General features: G+C 37.2%; 1 protein-coding gene across 1 annotated transcript in view; it reads left to right on the top strand.

The window, feature by feature from the left end:
* Window positions 1-22952, top strand: part of CUBN (cubilin) — a 283798-nt gene that overhangs the window by 64817 nt on the left and 196029 nt on the right. The window contains exons 22-29 of the mRNA XM_082385173.1: window positions 2678-2843; window positions 3179-3395; window positions 5943-6073; window positions 15739-15931; window positions 17213-17373; window positions 17796-17977; window positions 18733-18889; window positions 21776-21963. Of these exons, the coding sequence (XP_082241299.1) occupies window positions 2678-2843; window positions 3179-3395; window positions 5943-6073; window positions 15739-15931; window positions 17213-17373; window positions 17796-17977; window positions 18733-18889; window positions 21776-21963 (1395 nt within the window). The remainder of the gene's footprint in view (window positions 1-2677; window positions 2844-3178; window positions 3396-5942; window positions 6074-15738; window positions 15932-17212; window positions 17374-17795; window positions 17978-18732; window positions 18890-21775; window positions 21964-22952) is intronic.

Raw genomic sequence — 22952 nt, 5'->3', positions numbered from 1 at the left:
GGTTTTGGGTGTTTTTTTAAAAAGACCCACGAGGGTAGAGATGCCCACGAGCTCGCATAGGCAGAGTCCCTCCCGAAGGGCCGAAACGGGCGGTGAGGAAGGCAGCAGAGATGGGAGGATGGGGACAGGGGCGGGAGAAACAAGTTTGGGGATATTTGAGTGTGTGATCTAAACACACAAAGTCCTTTTAAGAGGTTATCACATCATATAGCGAGAAGGCAACGTTAAAAAAAGAAAAGTGGGCTTTTTCAGCTGGAACCATGATAGTTAATAGGTTCATGAGATTGAATTTGTGAGGATAAAATTTTAAAGTTCAGTACTGTAGTATCAATATTTGCTGCAAAGGTTTCGAATCTATGAGACGACCTGAGTCTTGAAAGCGAGATTGTTTTTGTTTTTGAGGGGAGGAGGGGGGGGCCCGGCAAACAGAAGGAGCTCAAGCCCCATTTGTTGAATGAATAAATAAATGCCTTCCTGCTACAAGCAAAAAAAAAAAAAAAAAAAAAAAAACAAAAACTGGAAATTCTAGTTAGGACAATTAAGCAAGGAAAGGAAATAAAATGCATCCAGAATGAAAAGGAAGGAATACAATTATCTCAGTTCACAGATAACATGATGTTGTATATAAAAAATCATAAGGAGGGCTTCCCTGGTGGTGCAGTGGTTGAGAGTCTGCCTGCCAATGCAGGGGACACGGGTTCGAGCCCTGGTCTGGGAGGATCCCGCGTGCCGCGGAGCAACTAGGCCCGTGAGCTGCAGTTACTGAGCCTGTGCGTCTGGAGCCTGTGCTCCGCAACAAGAGAGGCCGCGATAATGAGAGGTCCGCGCACGGCGATGAAGAGTGGCCCCCGCTTGCCGCAGCTAGAGAAAGCCCTCGCACAGAAACGAAGACCCAACACAGCCATAAATAAATAAATTTAAAAAAAAAATCATAAGGAATCTATACACAAACACACACACATAAACTATTAGAACTAATAAATTCAGCAGGTTGTGGGATACAAGATCAAAATATGAAAGTCATTTCTTTTTTATATACTAGCAATGAACAATTTGAAAATGAAATCAAGGAAACAATTCCATTTACAATAGCAAAAAAGAATAAATATTGAGGAATATAGCTTTAAAAAGACATGCAAAATTTGTACTCTGAAAGCTACAAGATGCCACTGAAGGAAATTTAAGACCTAAATAAATAGAAAGACATCTCATGTTAATGGATTAGAAGACATAATATTGTTAAGATGGCAGTACTCCTTAAATTTATCTAAAGATTTAATTCAATCTCTATCAAAATCCCAGTGGGCATTTTTGCAGAAATTCACAAGCTGATTGTAAACTTCTAATGGAAATGCAAGGGAACCAGAATAACCAAAAGCATTGTTGAAAAAGAACAACATTGGTGGAGTCACAATTATGATTTTAAAACTTAGAACAAAACTATAATAATCAAGACAGTGTGTTATTCAGGTGATGTTAAAAATATGGAGCAATGGAACAGAATAGAAAATCCAGAAATAAATTCATACTTTTATGACCAATTGATGTTTCAAAAGGGTGCCAAGACAATTCAATGGGAAAAAGTAGTTTTTTCAAGTGGTGCTGAATATGCACATGCAAAATCATGGAACTGGACTCCTTCCTTATACCATACACAAAAATTAACTCAAAATGGACCATAGACCTAAATTTTGTAGCTGAAACTATGAAACTCTTGAAGAAAACATAGGAGTAAATATCTGTGACCTTGGGTTAGGCAAAGCCTTCTTAGATCTGACACAAAAAAATGCAACAAAAGAAAAATTGGACTTCATCGAAATTAAAAACAAATCTAATTTTTTAAATGGGCAAAGAATATGAATATATATTTCTTTAAAGAAGATGTACAAATAGTCAGTAAACACATGAAAAAGATGCTCAACATCACTAATCATCAGGGAAATACAAATCAAACCACAATGAGATACTGCTTCACACCTGCTAGGATACTATAATCAAGAAGTCAGATAATAACAAGTGTTGAAATTGGAGCCCTTTTACACTTACACACTTCTGGTGAGCATTTAAATGGTACAGCTGCTTTGGAAAACAATTGGCAGTTCCTCAAAAAGTTAAACGTAGAGTTATCATTTGATCCAGCAATTCCACTTCTAGGTATACACTGAAGGGAAACGAAAATAAACATCCACACAAAAATTTGTACATGAATGACTACAGTCGTTATTCATAGTAGCCAAAATGTAAAAAGAACCTAAACGTCCATCAACTGATGTGTATTAATAAAATATGATATATCCATACAGTGGATTATTATATGGCATTAAAAAGAAATGAAATAATGACACATGATACAAAATGGATGAACTTTGAAAACATTATGCTAAGTGAAAGTAGCTAGTTACAAAAGACCACATATTGTATGATTTCATTTATTTGAAATGTCCAGAAGAGGCAATCTTATAGAAACAGAAAGTAGATTAGCGGCATCCTGGGGCTGGGGTTTGAGGGGGATGGGGATGCGGCTGCTAAAGGGGATAGAGTTTCTTTCTGGGAGATTAAAATATTCTAAAATTGATTTTTACTATACTAATAAACATTTTAGAAAAACTTATTTTTGAAGCAGTTTTCCAAAATAAATATCTAACAAAATAAATTTGAACATATCTTTTTTACTTAGATTGGTAGCAGTTCCATTTTGGGTTCTCCTGAAAATAAAAAGTATTGTGGCACAGACATACCTTCGTTTATAACATCCGTGTACAATTCTCTTCATGTCATATTCGTGAAAAGTTCTTCTGCTGAAAATCATGGTTTCATGGCTAAATTTAGTACTGCGGCTTTGGGTAAGAGATTGACTCCCCTACTTTGCCTCTTGGGCTTGTATCAGAATAAGTGAACAATGGAAATAAATTATTATAGAAATTTAATCTACACTACAGATGTGTAGTCATCTACACTGTAAAAATTTTAAAGTACACTCAAAGGCAAAGAAAATATATATATTTCCTAATCAGCACATGTCAGTAATTATTTGATGTCTATTAATAAGAGAAAAACTAGGTTATCTTCAGTGACATAGAAGGAACCTTTTAAGAGGTTATGATCAGATTATTTTATTTGAAATTATTTATTTGTTGGTTACTTGTTCTGATAAGTTTTATTATTTTTATTTCAACAGCATGTGGAAAAGTTCTTACAGAGTCAACAGGAAGCATTCAAAGTCCTGGCCATCCAAATATCTACCCCCATGGTGTCAACTGTACCTGGCACGTAATAGTCCAACCTGGTCACCTGATTCTTCTGAGATTCAGGGAATTTCATCTGGAGTTTCATTACAATTGCACAAAGGACTATCTAGAAGTTTATGACACTGGTTCTCAGACATCTCTTGGGAGGTGAGATTATTTTGTTTTTAGATTTTTAACACAAAAACCTCCTGCTTTCTTGCACTCCTGCTTCAGTGATGGATTTAAAGTCCATCATGTTGTGTTATAAAAACCAGGTGAGATCAACACACTTCTCAGTGACCATTTCTACATCACTACTCACTACTCTGTAGCCTTGACCATTAGTAATTACCTTTCGGCATGTGGCTATACCCATGAAGCCATCACCAAAATCAAGATAATGCACATATCCATTACCCTCACACCTTCTTCCTGCCTGTTACAATTCCTCACTTTTGCTCCTCATCCCCAACCCCAGGAAACCACTAAACTGCTTTCTATCACTGTACATTAGTTTGCATATTCTGGAATTATATAAAAGTGGCATCATTCTGTATGTACTCATTTTTCATCTGAGTTTTCTCAGTCAGGCTAATATTTTGTTGAGCTCCTTGGACCTGAGGGTTTACAGTTTTATGAAATATGAAACATTTTGGACCATTAGTTCTTGAAATGCTTTTTCTGTCTCCCCTCCCCTTGGGACTCTGATTACATGTATCTTAGGCCATTTGATGTTGTCCCAGAACTCATTGATACTCTCTTCATTTGATTTTGTGTCTTTGTTCTCTGTGCATTTCCTTTTGGAAAGTTTCTATTACTCTGTATTCGAGTGCACTAATCTTCTTTTCTACAGTGTCTATCTGCTATTAATCCTACCAAATGCATCTTTTCATCTCAGACATGGTAGTTTTCACTTCTGGAAATTCATCTGGGGCCATCTTTTATATCTTCCACATCTCTACTTTACACATTAATTTTTTTGCCTCTAGCTTCTTAAATTGGTGGGATACAGTTATAACTATTTTTATGTCTTTGTCTGCTAATTCAGTCCTCCGTGTCATTTCTTGCGATGTTTAGATTGATCAATTTTTCTTCTCATTATGGGTCATACTTTCCTCCTTCTTTTCATGCTTGGTAATATTTGATAGGATGACAGACATTTTCAATTTTGTGTTTGTGCACTGGACACTACTGTATTCTTGGGCTTTGTTTTGGGATGCAGTTAAGTTACTTTGAAACAGTTTGATCATTTCCAGTTTTGCTTTTAAACTCACTTGTCTCCTGTCTCTGAAGCGTCATTGTCCTTCACTGCTTGATAGCCAGTGTCCTGAGAGCCATTGTTCTATCTATTTTTGTCCAGATTTTCAGTTGTTTCAGATACAAGATTATGTAAATCCAGCCCCTGTTATTACATCTTTGTTGGAAATAGATATCTCCTGATTCCTTTTTTCCCCTTCTTTTTGTATTTCATTTTCTTTTTCCTCATCCATTTTTTAAACATTTTTCTTTATCTGTTATTTCCTTAAACTTATTTTTTCCCCCAGTTTTATTCTCCCTTTTCATTTTTTGATCTTTCTTGTCTTAATCTTTAAGTTTTTAAAATTCCTTCTTTTTCTCTTTTTCTTTTTTATGGTACTTGACTTGTAATCACTGAAAAATACATAATTTTTGCTGAATGACATAAACTACAATGATCTAATCCAAATTTGGCAGACATGGGCATATAGAGAGACATTTAGAATATTAATTAATTCATCTACCTTTGTTTTGATCAAGATATTAAGTCATTTTTAACACTGAAATGGTATTATACACCTTTTTTTTTCCTTTTTCTTTTACAGAAATTAACTCATCCATTTCCCATATTTAATACTTTGTCTTATTTTGGTTTCTATTTTTTTCCCCCTGTCATTCCATTAAGTTACTTTTACCAAGTGTTCTCTGAATTGAGATTTCTATTTTCTAGCCACTCCTTCTTATAAATGTTTCTCTAGATAAAAGCTCATGACATAATGTCTTTTATTACAATTCTACTTTTAGCTTTACTACAAGAGTTTTTCTGAGTAAAGTTGTTTTCTTCAGCAAAAACTTGACATGGTTTAGTAATCAAACTCTTACCTCTGCATAGGCCAGCTGGGTAAAGAAAATAGATTCCACCTGTATAAGGCTTACTATTCCAGGCACTGTTCTAAGTTCTTTATATACAGTGTATTAACTCATACAATTCTCAAAACAACTCTATGAAGTAGGTGGTGTCATCAACCCCATTTTACAGTTGGGAAAACTGAGGCATAGATGTTGAGTCCTCTGCCCAAAGTCATAAAGCCTCTAAGAGATAGAGCTGACTCTAGAGTCTGTGCTCTCTGAGTTTATAATACATGGTTTTCCTTTGTTGCATGTGTTGATTACATTTCTATTAATAAGTTCAGTAATGTGCGGTATGGTGACTCCTATAGCTCGTAATTTCTAATTTCATTGAACTTCTGTTACAAGTCACACAGCTAAGCACATACATAAAACAATCTAAAGGAAGTAATCATGAGTTGGATGATCTTTAGCAACTTTGTAAATGGTTTGTGCTTGAAATATACTTGTTTTTTAAGGTTAATAGGGGATATTATTGTTGTTATTTTTTTTATATGTCCTAATTTGGGGTACATCATTTCAAGCATACTGAAAGTTTTTAAACCTGTGTTCTTTCTTGGTTTCAAATAGATATTGTGGAAAATCCATCCCACCCTCTCTTACCAGTAGTGACAACTCATTAATGCTTACATTTGTGGCTGACTCTGACCTTGCTTATGAAGGCTTTTTAATAAACTATGAAGCAATTGATGCATCAGCAGGTAATAAAATAGCATTGTATGCTTGGTTTCACTTACTCCATTAAAGAGTAGTACTGTGAGAATACTTCATGCCAAAATCTGTGACATAATGAAAGATGCTTTTAGAATAAAGTATAGTGACTTAAGTGCCTTCCATATTAAATATAGAGTAATGAAAAGTTAAGAGTATTTTATCAATATTAAATTTTCTAATTTTGGTAATTGTACTCTGGTTTTGTGAGAGAATGTTTATGTTTTTAGGAATAATAAAGCAATGGGAGCAAAATACACATATGTAGTAAATCTGAGTAAAAGGAATTTGGGAGCTTTTTCTTACAACTTTTCTGTGAGTTTAAAATTCTGTCAAAATTAAATGTTACAAAAGAGACCGAACACTTATTTTAAGAAATTAGAACACCATTGTAAAGCAATTATACTTCAATAAAGATGTTTAAAAAAAAAAAAAAAAGAAATTAGAGAAGGGGAGGGTGGGACGAATTGGGAGATTAAGTTTGACATAAATTCACTATCATGTGTAAAAAAGATAGCTGGTGGGAACGTGCTGTATAGCACAGGGAGCTCAGCTCAGTGCTCGGTGATGACCTAGATGGGGGAAAGGAGGGGAGGGAGGTCCAAGAGGGAGGGGATATAGGTATACTTATAGCTGATTCACTTCATTGTACAGCGGAAACTAACACAACATTGTAAAGCAATTTTGTTTTACTGCAATAAAAAAAAGAAAGAAATTAGAAAAAGGACAACAGAATAAGAAACTACTGCATGTAATTCTATGGCAGAAAATGAAAGACTTTTTGTCAAAATATGCATTTCTAAATTTGACTTAATGAAATTGAATCTTTTCAGCTTTTTTCCTTTTACTGTACTTTTCCTATTACTTAATTCTCATCATTACTCTGCTCTTTGCAAATGCAGTGTGGGAAACAAACACCCTTTGCCAGCAGGGTCTTTGAGGTCATACATAAACCAGAGATGCTCCCAGCCCCAGAACCTATGGGATTTAGGAGGGTGCCATGTTTTCTTAGGCTCATGTTCCCACCTGGGATGTGTACCTTTTTAGGGAGTCTGGGTTTTCCTTTTGCATAATATTTAGAAAGATAGTTCATGGACCAAAATACTATGCAGTGTAGACATACAGGGGGTGGGGGTGTGTGACTGAGCTTCCCAAGCATTTCACACCTTTGATTGTCCCAGAAACATGTAATTCTCGGACGCTTAAGAAAGTACTGAGAGCGTTTTCCTGTACCAGATGTGCTCCCTCTGACACCGTCCTGCATCCAGAACTCCCCAGCCTCTCATCTCTTAAAGCCCACACTCCCTTAAAAAAAAAAAAAAAGGTAAATTAATCTTCCCCTTGGAGTTTCCACCAATTTCTCACCTATTTCCTCTCAGAGCAGCTGGCCACTATTCTTCATTTCAGGCTGTTCTCTGTAATAGTTCAAGTTCTGTTTTGGAAGCATGGCTTTAGATTTCTCCAGGATCCTGAGTGTGAGAAAATCATACAGCTTTCTCTCCTGTGGGCTCCACTCTCGAGAAAGTTCATTATCCAGCTCCAGCACCTGGGAAATTGAATCCCCAGCAGTTACAGTTGGCTATGTTATGTGATTGACATGTTTACTGGACTTCGTTCAGATTTTTCACATCCAATGACCAAAAACCGGCTTCTCAAAAATTCTAGTTGCACACAATTTTCCATACTTTTGTGGTTTTATATGCCTCATATATTTGGCCCAAACCACAGCTGAATATTAGGTTAGGATTTGGAGCAAGTCACTTGAACTCTCTGGGCCATAGTTTTCTCATCTGTAAAATTAAGAGATTGGATCTGATGATCTTTGGGATGTCTTCTGCCTTTAATCAACTATGAACTCAAGTTTAATTTGCTGCATGAATAAACTAGCTGTAACTCAGATAACAAACGATACAGGTGGGACCTCCTAAAATATTATGGAAGTCTCTGTAACAATATGCAGTATCTCTGCAATGACTCACACAGCTTCGCTAAAACCACGCTGGCTTGTAAAGCAATATCTAGTGCAATAGGAGTAATCTGGCAGGGAGGATGATAAATTTTAATTCAGAAAGATAAGATACAGGTAAAATAAACGTAAGTTGTGAGAAAGGAAAGAAGCAAGCTGGACAGAAAAGAAAACTGACAAAGAAAAGACAGGTGATGAAAGAGAAGGGCATCCTGAGGTGGCAACCCCTAAAGACTCTCCAGTCCGCCTCCCTGTGAGGTCATCGCTACTTTGGCTGTGTTTGGTCCAGACAGGGCTGAAATCACAGACAAGGAAGAGTTTGCTTTCCACCCCTCGGCTGAGCCCGGCTGGTCTCTGTGCGCCTGCCTTTTGCTGGACGATTTCATCAGTCTGACTACCACAGTCAAATATTCTAAACAGCGATCTAACCACTGGATCCAGGAGGCCGTATGGCACCCTCCTCTTATCATCTCGGAGCCTGTCTCAGTTTCCCATAGATGAGGACGTGAGGGCTGGGCTCTCCTGAATTGCTGAGGGCGCCACTGAAGGACTGCTCAGGGGAGGGCGGCTCAGGGGACAGATGTGCAGGCTGGGCTGGTGACAGACAGGCAGGCAGCCCGAGACTGAGTTAGCTGCCCACCTGGAAGGAGGGAGGCGGTGGGATGCTTTCTGTTCCGTTGTCATCTTATTTTTGACATTTTCTGCAGTATTAGGGAAAAGTGTCAACGGACGCTCAATCACTGACCCTCATCCTATCTCACTGCTTTAGCAAAAGTTACCTTTAGGCACTAATGACAGTACTGGGTTGTTGGCTTTTAGTCCATTGGCACGACAGGTGTGAGTTTCTCTGCTCTTTCCTGCCTTCATCTGGTAAAGGTTAAATTTCCTGACTTGAATCGAGTTACTTTTCCATCTGTAGTCGTACCATGGGGCTGTGATGTCAGCCCCTAAATATGTGTGTGGGAGGAAAGAGATTGACTTCTGCTCCTCGCTCTGACTCCCTCCCCCATTAGCGTTTCTGCCTTCATCCAGATGTGCCTGGGGCAATAGAGACAAAGACCTAACTAGAAAATGCTGGCGGCTAGAAACCCTGAAGAATTTCTTAGTAACTGATTTATGAACCCCGGGTAACGTGCAAAATATTTGAATTCAGAGACAATATACTTGATTAGTTAACTTTAATTTAAACTGTAATTTTATTTTCTATCAACATCTACTGCATATACGTCAATATAATCCTACCAAGAGGGGACTTTAAAAGGATAAGAAAGAATAGAGAAACGTACCTGACACACTTTCTACTTTAACATTAGAAGAAAACCTGTATAACATCTAGTCTAGTGTTTTTTCAAACCTTGAAGCATTCATGACTCCTCAGTGGGTCATGGTATTATCTTATCAGATTGCTACCTACATTTGCCAAAAGTATGGAATAGAATAGAAAAGAATAGACTAGAAAATATCAGAGCTTATCATGAAGGGTTTGGTATTACTTCATGAAACCTCTTTGCATTATCTGTGTATGTGCGTGATTGATGTAAATGTATTTTTATGGTGTGCCAGAAAATTCAAAACACTAATCTAGTCTGATTACCTTATCTAGTCCAATTACCTTATTTTTCAAATGAGGAAACTTGAAGTCCAGAATTGAATTTATCCTCCCAAGAATACACAGCTAAGTTGGTTGAGAAGCCACACCCAAACAATCCAGTTCAAACATGGAATTCATTTGTTTTACCAAATCTAGACTAGTTCTTAGAAAAGCTCTCGATGCCCTGCACGTGGGGGTGGCTGGTAACATTCCATTCAGAGCTACAGTAGAACAGCAGAGGGCTTTTCCTGTTTTTTGCTAGGGGAAGAGCTTTACAATTGTTTGGGGAAATGTCCAGGAAGTATCAGAACCACAGCAACATTAGGTTAAACGTGGGCCCTAGTGGGCTTTCGCATCTTCATTCCCCGCTCAGAGTTCCCACCTACCCGGCAGTGGGTGTTTAGTGCTGTTTTTCATCCATCACCCTGGACCTGAGCCCAGAAGAGGCATCTAAGAGTGAGAAGTCTAGAAATGATTACCGGAAGGGCAAACGAGGGTTTCTTTAGAAGAAATGCATAGGGAGAGTCTGTTTCTATTTTAAAACTTCAATCCGGCAGAGCAGTATTCTCAAACTCTAGTGTTCATTGGAAGCTTGAGGTGGGGTTTTCTTGTTACAGATTCAGGTATCAGAAACCCCACCCAGGTATTCTGATTCACATAGGTCTAGGGTAGGTTTTCACCAAGCAATTCAAGTGGTTCTAATGAAACTTTGCATTTCATCAGAGACTCTGAAAGTCAAGTCTTAGCACATAAATTGCTGTAGAATTACAACTGAGGTGTAATGGTGGATTGGGCTGTAACTGCTCATGGGGGAGAGTACTTTCTATTATTTGGTGAAAGAAAGGCTGAAGGTGAAGTCAGAGCCTCGGTTCTAGTCCCAGCCTTGCTGCTAACTTGGAAAGCTTTGGGCAAGTCACAAGCCTCTCTGATTCTTTCTATCCAACTTGAATTCTGTATTTTCTGCTCTGAGATATTCAGATATTTTTAAGGTTTTTTAAGTACGTCTATTGATCTCTTAAAGATTTACTTTCTCCTTGGTCAGTAGTTTCTCATATTTTTGTATATATGGGTTTCCCAGCACTTCCCAGCTCAGTAGATTTATCTTATTTAATTTATCATATTTCTCAGTTCTTAGAATAAAAACGCTAAACAAAACATTGTGATATTCTTAGTTTTCTACTCACCTTCATTTCTAAATTGACATTTCATGCTTAGAGAAACCAGGGGTTAATAAAGACCACAGGATTTGGAAAGGAAGGACTTGGGGTTGAATTTTATCTTTGCCGTGTCTGAACTAAGTGATTTTCAGAGCTTAACCTCCAGGAGTCTCACATCCTTCACCTGTACCTTCGTCTCTAAGAAGTGGAGGTTATAATGCCTCGCTGTTTCACATAGTTGGGGAAGATAAAACGAGACATTTTCTGTGAAAATTATGTAATAGGTGTAAACCGCCATGATTGTGCCAGATTTAAAATAGAATTACTGACATCCAAATACAGTTTTACAATAGCTGCTTTAGTGATTTAGCTTATATTCATGTTCATTAAAATTGGTCATCTATATGGGAAAAGAAAACACCATGACTGTGACCACCTAGCAGACAATTGTAGGCAAATGTTAGATTTGGGTTCGGGAGGCTTCTTCTTTCCTCGTGGAGAAATTGAACCTGTAATTTTATATCCTCTCAAGTCTTCACTTTGAAGGTTGTTAAACCAAATATGCCAATAAAAGCAGATGGCGGTTCCGGGGTTAATTAGAAAATCTGAGGTCATAGGTATTCACGTAAACACAAGAAGTTTCGTAAATGATTTCAGAAAGCACCGCCTATAGGTTGATCCCTAGTGTGATTGGCTAATCACAAAAGTTATCTCACAAGCCACAGCAGGGAGGTGGTGGAGCAGCTACCCATAATCTAGGGTCTCCCTAGGAGATGTATTCCTCTATTTACAGGATCAGTTTATCCTCCTCCTGTCACCCAAATCGTATGGGACGATACCATCATTGCTTTTTGAGTTGTAGGATTATGTGTGTTTTGAATTTTCCCTTGGATTATGAGCTGAATGCTATGTTACTGACACTTATTTAAAGGTGCTTAGTAGAGGCAGACACACCTCGTGATTTTTAGAAAAATACGGTTTTGTGATTTTGTAGTGGTCCACAGAAGATGTTTGTGTATTTCCTCTTTTCTTTTTTTTTTTTTTTTCTTTTGAAGTTGGTCAGAAAGAAAGATGTGAGAGGCCTACTAATAGCTGTCTTTGATCTTCAGAGATGTGTTTTTCCACTGCTAGTTCAGTTGAATTTAGTGGATGGAAGAAATCTACTTTTCTTCTTCATCTCTTTGTAAATGTTGTTAGACCATAATAAAAGGCACACTGCCATTGGATATGAGTTTTCCTTTGGCTACATAAGATATAAACAAAAGGCATTTTTCATGTTTGTATCTTGTGTTGATGTAAGAAGCATTATGGCAACGCATGAATATCCTTTTATGGGAATATATTCAACTTTAGTTATTTGTGGTTTATTGCAAAGCATCAGAGGAAGGCAAAGTCTAGCGTACTCTCAGTATACTGCCTCTAAGCATAAGCCTCCTGATATTTCTCAGTATCAATATTATTCTATAAACAGCAGTTTACACTGTCAAGGGAAGAACACGTGAACCTTGTACAGATTTCAGTGTTAGATAAGAGGACTTACTAACCTTTCAAGAAACAAGTACGTTAAGTTTAGAGAACCATTGTTTTTCTCTCTGTAATACAGATTAGATATGCGAATCTCATAAAACTACAGTCAAATTTTAACATTAAATATTCTATCATTGAATGTGTGTAGCAGGTGTACCTGCTCCAGCCTAGCAGGAGGTACTACTCTCTGGCATGACTTTTGAAGTCTCACCTCATGCATGCGCAGGCCAGGCTGTGGCAGGAACTCATAGGGAACTTTCCGCAGACGCCTGGTTCCCCTCTCTGTACGTGTCTTCCTCACTGGAGCAGCGCCAGTGCCCTTGGAAGCCCTACACTCTGATCCCTGCTTCCTCAGCTCAACAGGACTGTCATTCACTGCTTTGGCTTCAGCTGTGGTCAGAAAATTCTTGGCCCGGATAAAAAGCCAAGGGAACCAAGACTCCTACCTCATGAATTTTCTTTCTGTCAAAGATCACAGTCCTGGACTGCCTGTGGTCCCGTGCCTCCTATATTTTGTCCAGTTTTATAGTTGTTATGGGGAGGGGCTGGTCTAGTACTAGTTACTTGCCATGGCTGGAAACAGAGATTCCTATCATTTAACTTTAGTAAACATTATAAAATATTAAAGAATCACAATATACCCAGGAGAGAGGATAGGGGAAAATGAGGTGAGAAAAGTGGAAGGAGTAGGGATGGCGTAGAGACAATGGTAGGAAGTTAGATACTTGTCCCCCACTTCTTAGTTTTCAGCACATTAAGTAATATAATTTTAACAAATATTTATTAGATGTGATCTGGGCCGGTTACTGTGGTGACAATTAATAAAGGTTAATAAGGTCCCATTCATATCTCAATGAATGAGAGGGAAAGCTTAGTAGAGGAAATATACTCACATAAACACAATCACAATAAAATATATATTGGGGGTTCAGATTGCAATTTGCATAAAGTTTTATTGAGCACAAGGAAATTAATTCTGCTTGATCAGGAAATGTTTCACAGAGGAAGTGATATTTGAATTTGACTTTGAATGATGGGTAAGAGTTTATCTGTTATAGGTGTGTTGGGGAAGGAGGGGAGGTTGTCGGATACAGCATGTTAGACAAAGTGAACAGCGTGAAGGTCATTTGAATACCTCAGGGACCGTTTTTACCTTTGTGCCAACAGTGGAAAAGAAGCTTGATGTGTAAATCAGAATTTCAGTAGGGATTCACAACCACCCACCCGTTACAAGTGCTACAATAATCACTTGCATATGGACAAGGTACAGGGAAATTACTCAGCATTACCTCTCAAAATTTTTCATTAAAATTTCCTTTACTTGGGAACCTGATTATACAGGCCATTCTCCTGCAGACTCATTCCAAGTTGCGCTGAAAATACTCAGTGCAATTGTATTTCCCCTCTGGGGGTAGAGTGGGGAAGCAAGGAACAGTATCTTTTTAAGAACAAGTGACATGAGCAGAGAATTCGCTCTCGATATTTGATTTATTGGCTAAAGCTATTTGAATGCAGGGGTGGTCAATTAGTCTGTAAGTTCGTCAGCTCAGGGAGACTGGGTCACAGCCTTCATTTACTGTCCATTTGATCCGTAAATTTTTATCTTAGTGATACTCATTAGTGGCTCTGAAATACTTAATATACCACCTCTTCACACACATCCCCGCCCCTCTCCTGCTTTCCCCTGCTTTTCCTCTGCCTTTTCCCTTCCTTTCTTTCTCGCTTCCTTCCTCCCTCCCTCCCTCCCTTCCTTCTTTTCTTCCTTGACCCTTGAAGAAATATCTTGGCAGACTGTAGAAAAGTATAGAAGCATATACAACATTCATCCCTGAAGTTAAATATCACTGTCAACCCCTTCAATAAATTAAGCCTTGATTACTTGCTGTTTAAAATCGAGTAAACCAAATACATGGTGAATGCCAGTTACTCTGAAGGCCGTACATAGGTAGGAGAACCTGTAGTATTTCCTGTGCATCTCTGTGCCCTCAATGCCAGTGCTTCCTCTTTTCTTTTCTGAGTATGATTATACAGCTGCAACTGGGGGAGATAGCACACCTGAACATCCGCATTTTCTTTTTTTTATTCATCATAAAGTGTAATAGTTTATTCTCCTCCAAAACCTGTCAGTCAAAGACCTGTGTCTACTCCTGGATCCTAGATTTATGTTATTACCGGATACAATTGAAGATACATTAAGAATGCATTGAGGACTTCCCTGGTGGTGCAGTGGTTGAGAATCTGCCTGCTAATGCAGGGGACGCGGGTTCGAGCCCTGGTCTGGGAAGATCCCACATGCCGCGGAGCGGCTGGGCCCGTGAGCCACAATTACTGAGCCTGCGCGTCTGGAGCCTGTGCTCCGCAACAAGAGAGGCCGCGATAGTGAGAGGCCCGCGCACTGCGATGAAGAGTGGCCCCCGCTTGCCGCAACTAGAGGAAGCCCTCGCACAGAAACGAAGACCCAACAAAGCCATAAATAAATAAATAAATAATTAAAAAAAAAAAAGAATGCATTGAAACCAGACTTTGGAAAATATCTCAGATTTGGAGGGCATTTGGAGTGGGTTGGTTAGTGACTAGAGAGTCTGAAGGACTGAATAGGTCAAATTAAAACTGTTAAAGTAGAACAGTTAGTAGTTATTTAGGACATAAACTTATCCAGGTACTATCTAAATGTTTCATAGGAATGATCTAATTTATTCCTCACATTTATGCTCTGCTTTTCTTACACTTTTCTGTTCTATTTCGAAGCATAATGATGATCACTACCATTTACTGAGCACGTAGCATGTCCAAGTCCTTTAATTGCATTATCTCTGACTCTTGGGTGTACACTCAAAGATAGTTACAACCCCATTTTAGAGATGAGGGTCAGAGAGGTGAAGCAACTTGCCTAAGGTTGTACAGTTTGTCATCGTTTGAGCTGGGCGTTGATTCAAGGTCGCTCTGATCCCTGGGTCTCATCTCCTGTTTATCACCCTGTGGTTGAGTACCAGCTTTGTCATTTCTCATCAATTCATGCTTTGACAAAAACCATTTTGAAAGAAGGGTACAAAAAGAAAAACAGAACTGAATTATTGCTAGGCCTCCCCCTGTGATTTCTGCAGTTGAGCCTAATTTTTAATGTTTATGATGATTTGCATGGATTAAAAAAATTATAGCACTTCCAAAACCAAAAAAGTCACGATTATATGTAACAAATTCCACTACACAGCTTAGGTTTACTATTAGTAATTGTTTTTGACTTGGAGACCAAAAACTTTGTTTTGAAAGGATATCATTCTTTGAACATCCCCAAATGACCTATTGAAAATCAAGTATCTTGGCAAAAATTAATGAAGTGTATATTACTGAATGTCTGGTAAATGTAGTATAATATTTTTTATTTCCTCTCTTGTGATCTGTTTCTTTTCACAGCATGCTTGGAAGACTATACAGGTGAATCTGGGACTTTCGCTTCTCCAAACTTCCCCAGTAATTATCCCAACAACTTAGAATGCATTTATAGGATCACGGTGGAAACCAGCCAACAGATTGCATTGCACTTCACAAACTTCTCCTTGGAGGAGGCCATTGGTGGAACATGTGTAGCAGATTATGTGGAAATCAAGTGAGCACCTTTGTTTCATCATAATCTTTCTCATTAATAATCTTTCTTGGAAAGGTTAAGGAAAAAATATAGAAATTTTCTGTAAAGCTCCCTTTTGTGCTCTTTCTTGCAAGATATAAAGTTTGTCATTTGGAACCTGGCTTAACAGTAGGAAAACAGAAAATTGCGTAAGATTCAGTGGTTATTTAGAAGTGATTATTTTATTGGGAATATTTAAAAATAAACTTGAATTTTATCTGGGCAGAGTAAACAGATATACTACTGGTCTGAAATTAGATACTTGCAATTCAGGTACTGAATACCTACTTTATGTAAAATCAATTTAAATTTTAGGCTGTTTACTGTCCATTTAGTCTAATTTGTCATAAAAATGATGGTCAGATAAAGTTTTCACAAAGTTTTTCTGTATTCAAATAATAAATTCTAGGCTTGTGAATTTCAGTGCAAGGCTTTTTTCTTGAATTCTTTAGTGCTTTGAAAGAATGGGTTTTAAAAAGTTATATTTGCAGTAAAAGTGAGTTAAGTTATACATTAATATCTCCCCAAATCATTACATTGAGTTAAATTAGACTAATCAATTTGGTGTGCATCTGTGTTAAATTTTTTATTTGACATTTCAAAAGCCTAGAATCTTATACTATTTTACAGTAAATTTTGTTCTATGATGTAAAGTAAGGTACTAGGACAATAAAGCATTATCATACCATATAATGCTAAAACAACATAATTTTCAGCAATCATTGGACTTTAATGTTGAGTGAATTTATTTTTCTAGGCTTGAAAAAGCTATAGATTATAAACTATATTTAAGACCCCAAAAGTTCTTGGGGAAAGAATTATTTTCAAAATTTTGCTTAACTATGTCAAATATATTAAATTTTGAAAATTTTCAAATGAGAAGAAAAACATTTAAGTTTTCTCTGTAAAATTAAGCAACATTTGTTTCTAATGTTAATAATTATGGTTTCTTTATCCTTTGTTCTCTGACCCATTTGCCAGATGCTTTATTTGAGAGAGAGAAGATTAAACACTTTTTCTTCATTTGCAACTGGTTGTATAAAATGTCATGTCAACCATACATGATGGTTATTCTATGTTATTATTCATATATTATTTAATGAAGTGAAAAATTGAAAACTTGAAATTGTTTTTAGAATATTTGAGAGAGAGGTTGACTGACAAACTGATCTGTTTTGATCTCAAAGTTCAATTAACGTTAAATGTTTATATCGTAATATTATCAATAACCTAACAAATGATCACAGCTGTATTTTGTCACAGGAATGGAGGCTATGAAACTTCACCACCCCTGGGGCGATACTGTGGCTCAAATCCACCTCCAAGAATCATCTCCCACAGTAACAAACTATGGTTAAAATTTAAGAGTGACTTCTTTGGCTCTGGGCCTGGATTCTCGGCTTACTGGGATGGGTCATTAACAGGTAAATGGCCAAGATCTGTCTTTATTGGAGAGTCCAGTCTAACTGGCATCTTGATTGTTGGATTGCTGTGCTCTTATCTATTTTTTTTCCAGCTGTATTTTGTCAGTACTATTTATAATAAACTTCAACATTGTGAATATTTCTGAATTAACAGTAGCCGTTTTGTTTTTATTTTTATTTTTGAAGGACAAAGTAAGGGAAAATGTTCTAGTTCCCTGGTATAGTTCATCAAGCTGTTCATCTTGGTTAGGAAAAGGAAAGTACATTGATGTGAATTAGGGTTATAGGCTAGCTACTCTTTGGTGGTGCAGTTTTGTTTTGCAACTTGGTTTAAAGGGGAGTGACAGTAGTTTGATATAGACAAGAAGATGCAGTTTTACCAGAAACAAAAGGATGTGTGTCATCCCATGTCTCTCCCGTAGGTTGTGGAGGCAATCTCACCACTCCCACTGGCATGTTCACATCTCCCAACTACCCGATGCCCTACCACCACGGCTCCCAGTGCCGCTGGTGGTTGAAATCCAGCCACGGCAGTCCGTTTGAACTGGAATTTGAAGACTTCCATTTGGAGTATCATCCAAACTGCACTTCAGATTATCTGGCCGTATGTATAAAGTTTCCCTTGTAGCCTTCACTGCTTCCATCTTGCCCAACACACCTTAATGCATCATTTTTTATTTTTGAGATTCGGGAAAGGGGAACATTTAAACAAAAGATCCATGTTAAAAACTTAAACAGAGTAAAAAATTAAAAGAAAATTTGATGAAAATAGCCTTCTAAGTATAGCATATATTAAGGAATGGCTTGGTACACTAAGTACTTAAAATATCAATATATTGAATATCCACTGTTAAGATATGGTTAAAATCTCCTGAAAGGGGTTGTGAGATTTATCATAATTATTATCTACATAATTTCTATATATACACTGAAAACTAACAATCTAGAGGATGTATTAGAGGGTGAATTAGAGAAGATAATTGAAGTCATCGAAATAGGACTTTTTACAGTATCAGGAAGTCACCCTCGTCCATTGAAAAACCATCTAAATAAAAACTGTATTAAAGTGCAATAAATTATAAACTATGAACTAAAAAAGCAAGGAAGACTACTGATTAATAGCTATGGTCTCCAAAACATGTAATAATCCTTCATTTTCAATCTTTACATTTCAACCTGGGTTCTGAGTTCATGGCTCAAGTTTATAGATATTTAAATATAATTTTAAAAGATATTTTGATTCAGGACTCTTCTTTTGTCTTATCATTTGTATTTCTTCCCCACTTCTTAAGAAATACAGTGTCCTTTAGATAGTGTTTATAGCCGTAATCATCTGACATTTAAAACGTTTTCTTAAAGGTATATGATGGGCCAAGTACCAGCTCTCATCTGCTTACTCAGCTTTGTGGGAATGAGAAACCGCCTGTCATCCGTTCTAGTGGAGACAGCATGTCTTTAGAACTGAGGACAGATGAAGGTCAGCAAGGAGGTGGCTTCCTGGTTAAATACCACCAGAGTAAGTGTGTGTGCCCATTGCTTGGTGCCTATAGTGGGTCTTCAATCTCTGGATGAATGAAGCAAATTGAAATAAGTGTAACCCATTAGTTTGAGCAACTGAAAGAAATCTTACCTCCTTATGAAAAAAATTTTAACTCTATTTGAGGGAGAAATGCTTACGCCTTGAATTTAATGTCGTGTAACTAAAGCACGTGGTAAGCTACAGAAACTTGGAAGGGGAATATGCTGAGACAGTTGCAATTCAGCTAAAGATCAGTGTAACAGGTTAACAGCTAATGGGTTTTCATTTGGATTAAACATTACAATCTTCTAATTAGACATTATTCCATTGTACCGAAGTGTATCGAACACTATTGTTTTTGTCTTCTATTTCAAAAGGTACTTAAATTTTATTAAGGGAGACTGTGCTTATGAATCATATGTGAAGTAGGCACATTCTTTGCTGTGGAAAAATCTGGTCATTGTAGAGATGCCGTTTTAAAATCTGCTTTCCCTTGAGGCAAGATGGTGGAACTAAAGGAGTATTGAACAAAGAGTCAAGGGTCCCAGGTGTTTGTCCTGGCCCCCAAGTCCCTCGGAAGTTCACTTGTTTTCTCTGGGGTTACATGACTTGCTCATAAAGAAAGATTACATTAGTTGATCAGGAAATCTCCCTTCTAGCACTAGAATTAAATACTTCCTAAATTTAGTTTCAAAATGAAAATTCAAGAAAATAAGTTTTCCTTTAATTTATGTTATTTAATAAACACTTTATTTGTGTTTTAAAAAGTAGAGTTCGTTGCCCCACCGAAGCTAAATTTATCAATAATTTTGGCACAATTACCTAAAAATGGAATGAAAATCACAAGATCATAATCTGAATACACAGATTATACCCTTTGGATTAGTTGAAAGAGTATTAATATTTAACCTTGAAATGTGTGAATTTGAAGGCTCACATTCACTTACTTCTGGGAGTTAGGCTACATTCTAGGTAGGTTTTGAATATTGAGTTTTAATGATATATGGCCTTGTTCTTCAGAAATTCATCGTTAGTATATGAAAATCTCTCCCCAATTTCATCAAGGGATGTACCTGTTTGGCTGAGCATATAATCATTCTCTAATATTATTATTGCTGTGATAATTTGTTTCTTGATTATAGTCAGGTTGATTATTAAAGGTCCCTTTCTTTTCTTTGTATTCCTGTGATATTTTGTTTTTCTCTAATAATGTCAGAACACTGAAGGAGTAACGTAGTGCACATGGATATAGGTCCCTAACGGTAGAATCGGAGCTAACCGGTGAGATTTTCTGTGCAGTCTGCTATTTGAAATTGGAGATTTGCAGATAGTATAATGTCTGAGCACTGGGAGACAATCTATAAGGTTTAATGGAATATATTTTCCCCTGCCCTGTTGTGTAGTCATTGAGGCCCATGGTACCTACCTGCCTAATAGATGTAACTTCTTGCAGGCATCCAAAACAACAAAATTCTTCTTTAGAAATCCTTGGTGGGCAAAAATGTGGCCTAAATATTTTTAAGAAGAAAGAGTTTTATTCCCTTGTTCCAGCAAAGGAAGATTTTGAAGACCCACAAATGTAGGCTTGTCCATACCAAAGCTTACAAATGGTGTCCCAGCCACCTGTGGAGAAGCAGGTGTAGTAGAAACGCATCTATGAACCACATTTTTCAGTGACAACGCTTTTGATGTAGTATTTATTTTCCCATTCTCTTTTATTGCACATCATACAATATGAAAAAGACTCGAGAAGAGGCCTCCACAGGCCTTATTCAAGCCGTTAAGTTTGACGGAATTTGACGCTGACTCCCAGGACTACCCCGTACCTAGAAGTGCCTAGCATGGTTTTGTTGAAAATTCAGCTGAAGGAAATGCCACCACTGGCTTGAAGACTTTTTTCAGAATTTAATGTTTTTATTTCTTCTTCAAATCCTTTACATTGCTTCTGTTCATTTGATACTTCCTGATGACTAACTGGAGGAATAACAGAGTCTTTATTATGAATTTCATGCTGACTTTTGAATGTTCAACAAAGCCGTGTTGTTATTCATTTTTAGCCCTCACATAGGACTTTGTGTTTTTAAACTGTTGAATTTAAAGGCCAAGATTTCTGTCCCTTCCAAATGCTAAAGTTAGAAAAACAGAAGCATGGAATGTTTAATACACTTTTCTAAACAAATGAATTAGACTGATGTCTGAGTCGTGCTAAGCTATTCTGCTCTGCACCAATTCAACAGGAGTTTGATGCCTATTTTAACACAGGCAATTTTCATGACACTTCAAGGTTTATGAATTCACTTAAGTATTATTTCACATTTGTTCTAAATGGAAACCGTTTCCCTATAAAGATGCTGCACCAACTACATGTGTATATATGCATGTATGTGTGTGTGTGTCTGTATATATACACACACTCACATACATATAGGTTTCTTTTTTTTATAAATTTATTTATTTTTTATTTTCATTTTTGACTGTGTTGGGTCTCCATTGCTGTGCGCGGGCTTTCTCTAGTTGCGGTGAGCGGGGGCTACTCTTCGTTGTGGCGTGCAGGCTTCTTATTGCAGTGGCTTCTCTTGTTGTGCAGCACGGGCTCTAGGCGCATGGGCTCAGGAGTTGTGGCTCGCGGGCTCTAGAGCGCAGGCTCAGTAGTCGTGGTGCACGGGCTTAGTTGCTCCGCAGCATGTGGGATCTTCCCGGGCCAGGGCTTGAACCCATGTCCCCTGCATTGGCAGGCGGATTCTTAACCACTGCACCACCAGGGAAGCCCCATAGGTTTCTTTTTAACCTAACTGTTTTCCTAAAGGAAAATCTCACACACATCTTGGAGCAATTATGACATATATGACTGTGGTTCTTAACAATCATTGTTATTTTTTCCAGCGTGTGAGAACGTGGTGATTGTGAATCGGACCTATGGCATCTTAGAGAGTATACATTATCCAAATCCCTATTCTGTCAATCAGCATTGCAACTGGACCATCCAGGCAACAACTGGAAACACTGTGAATTATACGTTTTTAGCCTTTGAATTGGAACATCACACAAGCTGCTCCACCGACTACGTAGAGGTATGTGTTCTGAAGCTAAATAAATCACTGCATTTTCAGCCCAAGTTAGCGAGCCAAGATAAAAGTCATCATGCTTTGTAGGACCGAATCTCTCACTCTGCCCCACATGTCTGTAGTATGCCAGCTACCCATGGTATTTGAACAGGTATCTTTCATGTCTCTTTCACTGCATCATCTTGACAGTAAGGACATTTAATCTACTAAATTATATTCACAAATAACTATGTTTTTAGGTTTCAGTGTAACTTCTGGACTGAGTAATCTCATATTACTTAAATAATGCAGAAGTAGAAGAATAGCTTCTGGTTTTTGTTGGTTGTTTTTATGTTTGTTCTCTGTAAACAAGAAATCAGAGAGTGTTTAAGTATCATGGCTTTATTTAACACCTAATTTGTCTGATACTGGGAATCATGATTTTGATTCTTGTTTTTTATTTTTAAACTTAAGTTCATTTCAGTTAATTTTTCTTTTTGTAAAATGAAAGTTTCTATTTGTTACAATAATGACCACCAATAACATTTATTGAACTTTCCATATACAATGCTATGTGATAAAAGTTGCTTGAGAATTAGGTAACCCAAAATATGAGGTAATCTGCTACTTTTATGATAAAATATTTTATTTACCAAAGCTTTTTTGCTAACTTGCATATGCAACTTTGTAGAGATATAGATTGAAAAGGTAGGCAGCTACTTACTTTACTTTACAAATGTAGTTATACATTCATATATAAAATTATATATTTTATAAACTATTATATTAGTTTAGAATATTAGTTTCCACTTTCACACTTCATGAAACAATTTTACTCAGGCTATTTACATATATTTTGGCATCTAGTTCTCATCATTAATAAAATCACTTTCTGAGTCCTCTAACACATCATCTTTTATCTCCATCTACATTGCTAATATATAATACTTCTGAATCCACGTATGATGTTTTCACTAGAACTCTTTTCTGAAGAGACCAGTACCCGCTCTGATAAC

Source organism: Balaenoptera borealis, assembly GCF_965194805.1.
Source record: "Balaenoptera borealis genome assembly, chromosome: 3".
NCBI lineage: Eukaryota > Metazoa > Chordata > Mammalia > Artiodactyla > Balaenopteridae > Balaenoptera > Balaenoptera borealis.
Note: the sequence above shows the minus strand (reverse complement) of the source record. Positions and strands in the feature narration are given on the sequence as shown.